We start from the raw sequence: 7,255 nt of genomic DNA, 5'->3' as shown, positions 1-7,255 counted from the left end.
CTCACACACACACACACACACACACACACACACACACACACACACACACACACACACACACACACACACAGCTTAGTGGGCAGATTAAACAGCTTTCACTGAGATGATCGGACCTTGAAATTAAATTTCTAATAAATTACGGTGGATTATTAGTCCCAGAGTTGGGCAGGGAAAATACAGGGAAAAGCTGATAAACAGGATTATCTGTTGGAATGAGGTTGTGTAACAACAAACTGGGAGGAGAAAATAAAAAAGGATRACAAAGTTGCAAACTTTTACTCAATATGATGGCTGCTGGATGTCCAGATTTTTAAGACTGGCCACTCACGAAAGCAACAACAACAAAAGCAAAAAAATAAATAAATAAATAAATAAAAACCACTCTAAAAATGTCAAAGCACGCCCACTGGAGATTATAATAGGATAACAGGATCTGATCTGCAGTACTAAGCTGTAACGGGTCATCTTCTCACTCATATGCTGCTGTGTTTCCAGATTGAGTTACCTGGAGAATTTACTGACCTTTGTGGTTCACTTCTGGTCGGGAGGTAGCGATGATATGCGGCATAGAGCAGCCCATGTCCAACTCAGTCAGAGTAAGTTCATTCATAAAGTAAGGCAGCTGTGGAAAGTGATGAATAATGAAGTTTAAAGAGGGAGTATGTTATTAATGAGCCTTTCTGTGACTCTGCACCTTTCATTAAAAATGCTCTCACTCTGATTTTGCTGAGCTTCTTCTGAATCTTGTGGGACACGATGTCGGCCCAGTGCTTCTCTCGCAGGAAATCCCAGAAAATTCGACCAATTAAAGCGTTGACCCATGCAGTTTGGTTCTTCTCCAGGTACTTTATTTGATCACAGGTACACTATGGTAAATGAGGTAAGGACATGGGTCAGAGCATACTAGAGTTTAAGATATATATTTAAATTAAAGAATATATGCTGTACCTTGTCTTTATGTAGTGAAAATGGTGTTTTTTACTTACATGTTCTTTAATGGTAGGGCTTGCCTCTGCACTGCTAGCTCTGGGACTGGCAAGGGGTGTTGCCTCTTCTGTGGCCAGGATTCGAGCCATGTAACTGGGGTAATCCAGTACAGAAGGAGCTCTGGTGGTGTTTGAAGGAGCTGGGGGGATGCAGTGAGATGGAGGTGTGGGGGGAGCGTCATCTTCTGTGCTGCCCATTCGGCTGGGGCCCCTGCTTCTTGAGACATGGGTGCTCTTTGCTGGGTTCCCTAGAAACGTACAGGCAACAACATGCTGGTTGGCTAATTATGTAGTGAACAGAGTTGAAAAATTATGCTCTTCGGTGTCCTTTGAAAGGCCGCATGGGTAATTAAAGACAATGTTTGGTAAATTTAGGAAATTGCTGTTAAAATAATTGTTTTCTCAGAAGGGAGTCAAAACTACAAAATTATTAAAATAAAACTACAAACAGTAAAACTGATCACAAAAGCACAAATGACTTGATATTCAGGTAAATCTCTGAAGGGGTTGACATGTATGCCGATGTACGCTGTGACCTTGTCCACAAATCTGTCACAGGTGAAGTGGAACACTTTTCAGCAGATAGATTCCTCCATGCACAATGCTTGTGTTATCTCCATCCAAGAGTTTCTGACCATTAACTATCTTTAAAAGAGTCTGCTTGTGGGTACAACACTTAGCGTCTGGAAGCAGATGGTTGAAGCAAATGTCTCAATTGCTTTCCTTTCAGAGCGGTTTTCAGCATAAAATATACACGTCYACAAATTTCTGATCAATCAAACAATCACAGGGGGGCGAAACAAAGCGAAGAACAAAATGATGACATTTTTGTCACTCAACCATGTCAATGAGAGTGGACTTCACAGGTTTGGATGGACAATGGAGAGGCCTTTTATCGGGTTGCATTTTGAGAAGCTGTTATTTTGACTCTCCCATCAAAATGTGTTCCTGATTCTCCAAATCGAGAGTGTTCTGACTTCTGTCTACTGCTGGTTAGCAGAGCAAATAAAAGTTGGCTACACATAGCTGTCCCACATTTTTGACTTTACAAGACAAACCTTGCTGTTTTCTCAAATAAATCTTTTTGCTCCAGCTGTATGAACGAGGACATACACAGGCATATGATATCACAACATTCCCTACTCATCATAAATGGACACTCGGTCAGGCTCCCTCTGTGTCACTTATTGACGCGTCAAGTTAGTTCTTAGGTTTAAGGTCAGTGTTTAAGGATCCGGGCTACTCGTTAGGTTTATGTAGTAARGTTAGGGGTTGAATGTTTAGGATTAATAGAGGTTAAGTTTAGGGTTAAGTGTCATGGTTAGGACTAGGGGTTAGTTGTGGTTGGTTGTAACACATTTTACATTTTTCAAAAATATGAGAATAGGCTCCTCGTCCATGTTTTCATGTTGTCAATTAAAGACCGGGGTGGAGGGGGAGAGACTAGCAGCATCAATAAGTGATGCAGAGGGAGCCTGACCAAGCAACATGCTGGATATTAGTGCTGTTAGACTTATCCTAWGCCAGGTATGTCCAACTCCGATCCTCAAGAGCCGGTCTCCTGCAAGTGTTAGATTTGTCCCTGCTTCAACWCAGCTGATTCAAATAGATGATTTRTCTTCTCAGTTTGCCATCAAGGTCTGCAGTGGCCCACTAATTAAGCACTCCTTAGGTTCAGCTGTGTTGAACCAGGGCAGCACCTAAAACATGCAGGCCCTTGAGGACCGACTTTGGGCACCGCTGTCCWATGCTTTACAAAACCACACAATACGCTACATCAACGTATAATAAATAACACTGTCTGCCATAAAAAGTACCTGTAACTGATGACACTAAAACCACCTTAGATTTAAGAACTTTAAAGTAAATTTGCATTTTAAGCTCTGTAATATTTTCTAAAACAAGCGTTTTTATTCCCTTGATGGGAAATGGCTTTGGGAGTGTGTAATCTATAATCCACTCACATATGTTGTATTTTTACAGATCTTTGTTTTTTTTTTTTTTAGTGGAGTGCTTTTAGTAAAATTTCTCCTACCCAGTTGTGGCTCACATCTGCCATGTCTCTGTCTGTCCTTCTCCATTTCCACCTCTGTGTCCACGGATGCCAGCAGAAGGTGACGAAACCACTCTTCTTTCTCTCTCCCAGTGCGGCCAAAGAGGTAAAGCATGGTGGGAGGGTCATGGTTCTGTTTGGAGCCTGTTTGTGCTTGTTCAGCTCCCAGGTCGTCTTCAAAGTTCTCCGCCAGACCTCCTCTTTCCCCTTCTGGATGTTCCCACCCTGCAGCTAGCTGGATGCAGATGGGATACTTTGGGTTCCAAACCCTCTTCCGAGCCAACCCMAATGGTACCAGGAATACCTTTGAGGGACAAAGGCATAAAACTGACCACAAACTTAAAGTAATTTTTTCTAGCTAATTAGCCATTAATTGTAAAATTTGCATCTCTACCTTTGGTGATTTCATGTGAGCTTGTACTTTGAGGCCATGTGCCAAAATGTCACAGTAAATGTCACTCTGAGGTGCATCAATTATTTATAAATTACATGCATCYATTCATTGGACACTTATACACTAATACAGCACTCTTCTGGTTTTCCATAGTCATGTGACTTTCCCATTCATGCTGACATTTAAAAATGTCACATGGACCCACAAATTATAACAAAGAGAGCACAAGGAAGAAAAACGATTCCGTTGCCACGTGTCTGCAATTTTTTCTGTGAACCCAAGTAAAAAGATRTTTCTGAGAGCGTTCATACTTTGCTTTTTGCCAGTTGAAAGCAGTGTGACTTGACGAAGGTGGCTTCATGGGCTCGCTCTTCAAATGCGGCCTTGCGGCTGATATTAGTGCGTGGGTAGTCCAGACGAAGGCATGACCCCTCCAGGGTTGCAAAGACGGAGTGAGTCAGAGCTGGATGGCAGGTTTCTGGGTCATAATCATGGATCTCATTCATCCAGGCCTGGAAAAGAAAAAAGAAAAATGTTGATGGTTTGGRTGAAGCTATTATTTTAGATAATTCGGAGAGCTCAAAAAACTGTCCAGACATAAATCAGGTTCTAGTGACACTAAAGCTGCCTCATCTGACAGAGRATCAGAGACAGYWGCAGGACGTTTGGCATCAAATAGTGAAAGAACTTGTGGAAAGAGACACAGGTGGCACTTCATGGCTGTGCTGGCCAGGAAGGAGTACACCTCGGCCAGGCTGCATAGAGACACACGTTCCATCACAATGTTTTAGTTCCTTAATAACCTATCCTTGCCTTGCTTATACAGTATATATCATTACATCTAATTATTGGGTTTCCGCTCTTAAAATATGAAAAATGCAATGGGGCATTATGTAAACGTATACAAACATAATATAAAGGTTAAAACTTTGCAGTGAAGTTTTCAGGATTTATAAAGTTCAGTCGTTTTAAAGTCTCAACAGCATTTTAAACTGAAACCCAGTTGTAAATGATCTAACAAGGGRATTATGGGGAAGGTATTTTACTCTCCTTTCCCAACATGCCAAACCTGCTGACAAATTACTACTTGTATTTCTCACTAATTGCCTCGCGAACTGACAGTGTCTGGCTGGAGAACGCTCCTTTCAGTAGCCTGSTGTCAAGCTCAGCCAGAAGGAGAGCACTAATTACTGCTCCACTGAAGCTCCCACAGTTTTCATCTCTGACTGTTTTAATTGTGTTCTGGTTACCTCATGCACAACAGCTGTGTGTCAGTTATAATACACGGCCTTGATTCTAATGTTATTCTTATTTTTAAAGAGCGCTCAGAAATTGATTTGTTGTTTTTAGTTTTTCCTGCTTTTGAAAAATATTTTTTAGGGTGAAGCAATGATGAATTTCACAAATAGACTGCTTTTGTAACCTTGAATAGTTTCTAGAAATTATTGCATCCCACGCCTCTATGTACAGTCTTTTTAATTATGAATAAACAGATTTTTTTTTCTGTTAAACATACATTCATGATGATCAGCATATAAAGGCCCTGTCACACWAAACAACTTATGCAAATTTATGAAACTTTTTATGGCTAAATTGCTAATAAAAGTTTTATATTTGATCAATTTGTTCCAACTGCGTTATGTACACGCTGAAAAGAAGCTTTGTGTCACTAAAATGATTTCTGTTATGAAAAAAATGTATGTTTATTTCTAACTGTTAGGTTTATGTATTTTAAGTTGTTTGGTTCACATTTTGAGATTTGTGTAAAATGATTACCGGTATATTTTATTTCGTGTCGAACTATTATTTGTTGGAAGTTATCGCGAGATTTGTGTTCATGTGATTTGTGCGTTTGTGCTGCGAGACTTGGATGAACAGAGAAGGAGCGGAAGCCTGGAGGTGAGCACGTGCAGCAGCCTTGTCTCATGTTGTTATGGTATTTTGTAGTTMTGTTTGTGATATTTTGTAAATTTATTGGTTGTGGTGTTTTAATTATTCAATATTTTGATTTAGAACAGATAACGAAGTGATATTCTTCTAAAGACCAACCTCCGAAGTGGCAGGCGGCCACGAGGTAACTTTGTTAAAGCATGTGTCACCTGTCTGTCTGTAAATGTATCTGTCTAAAGCTTTGTGTTTTGTTTTTATAGTTTTCACGGCATTTAATAAAAAAGCCCGTCGAAAGAAAGCCGTGCCAGTGTTGTCACTTTGGAGCTACAAGCTTCCTGATGATTTTTTTCAATTCCATCTTCAATGTAGATGTCTTTAAAATGTTCATAAGTTGTGTAGTGTGACAGGGCCTTCAGTAGCACTGTGAGCTTTATTATCTTGCAGTAATGACACTTTGTTAAAAAGAGATTTGTCCTTTGACTTAAACCATACCTACTTGCCTGTTGATGGCTTAAATCACAAAAAGGTCTAAAACACGGCTTAAGCTAGTGGACAGCTTTTTGCAGATTAGATTGCTGAAAATAAAAGCTTCGCTTTACAATTATCTTAATGAGTTGTCTGAATTGTAGGTGGAGCAAATAAGCTCTAACATGTGTTTTTGGTATGATTTTTAGTGTGTTTGGTCTAAGAATACTGCTCAAATTCTAAAAAAATGATTTTTGACCTTTTAATTTTATGCTAAATGATGTGCTTGTCTTATTGTTTTGATTCATAGTTGAAAAAGAGCAGCATCCATGGAGCTACAGCTTGGAAACAAACTGAGTTAATTCWTTATTATGTATAATTAGAATCTGTCCACAAATGAAAAAACTAGCAGGGGATTATGATGTTATCAGTCTATGAAATGGACGTTATTAGGCATTATCAGTCCCATACAATGCCTTCAGAGGGTCCCTACTGTGCCTTCCAGTCTTCAGACTGTCCCGACAGTGCCCCCTAGTGGGGTAATATAACAATGACAATGAATGTGTAAATAACCAAAAGATAGTGTAATAAATTATTTGTGCCCATGTCAGTCTCGAACACTGGACTCCCACTCTACCCATTACCCTACTGGAAGGCAACAATATGCAACCTTTGGAAGGCGGGGTCTTTGCCACTAACCATTTTTGCTCTAAAGTTAACCTTAGTGGCTTTAAGCCTCATATTAACCTGTTTTTTATGCCTCATATTAACCAAATAGTGGTTTTATGCCTCTTATTAACCAGATAGTGGCTTCATGCCTCATACTAACCAGCTGACAATCTGAAGCCATTCTATGGGACTGATAACGCCTAATAACGTCCATTTTATGGATGATAACATCCAAAGCGGATGCAACTAGAATGTTTGTATTCACTATATGGAGAAATGAAGAACTTAGTAAGTGTGGTAATGATTAGAAACTGAGACCAGGTGTGCAGGAAAAGCAGGCAGAAAAACTAAACAGATATGAAGAAAGAAAGAGTGTTTACAAAACACAGTAGAACAGAAGGGTTGCATGAGGAAATCAAACAAAACATCAAAGAAGAAACTTTATTCCTACAACAAAACCTCACAGATCAAATGTTATTTCCCACAGCTGTCTTTCGAGAAACAGCACTCTTTTAACTTTGCCACCATTTTGTTCTACTTCAGATGGTTACCAACTGAGAGTTTCCACCTCTACTTTGTTATCTTGACACGTTCAACTTATACAGCGGGTAAAATAAGTATTGAACACGTCACCATTTTTCTCAGTAAATATATTACTAGAGGTGCTAATGACATGAAATTTTCACCAGATGACGATAACAACCCAAGTGATCCACACATACAAAGAAATCAAACCATAAATGTCCAGAAATGAAGTTATTTGTAATAATGTGGAATGGCATGGGGAAAAAGTATTGA

At 39.5% G+C, this 7,255-nt stretch overlaps 1 protein-coding gene across 1 annotated transcript in view; it reads right to left on the bottom strand.

The window, feature by feature from the left end:
• The window catches only part of tex2l (testis expressed 2, like), a gene marked incomplete in the record, with an annotated part of 36,418 nt that overhangs the window by 18,274 nt on the left and 10,889 nt on the right, over positions 1-7,255 (bottom strand). Inside the window, 5 exon segments of the mRNA XM_014019285.1 lie at positions 523-622; positions 717-866; positions 987-1,234; positions 3,022-3,343; positions 3,745-3,945. Of these exon segments, the coding sequence (XP_013874739.1) occupies positions 523-622; positions 717-866; positions 987-1,234; positions 3,022-3,343; positions 3,745-3,945 (1,021 nt within the window).

Source organism: Austrofundulus limnaeus, unplaced genomic scaffold, assembly GCF_001266775.1.
Source record: "Austrofundulus limnaeus strain Quisiro unplaced genomic scaffold, Austrofundulus_limnaeus-1.0 Scaffold215, whole genome shotgun sequence".
NCBI lineage: Eukaryota > Metazoa > Chordata > Actinopteri > Cyprinodontiformes > Rivulidae > Austrofundulus > Austrofundulus limnaeus.
Note: the sequence above shows the minus strand (reverse complement) of the source record. Positions and strands in the feature narration are given on the sequence as shown.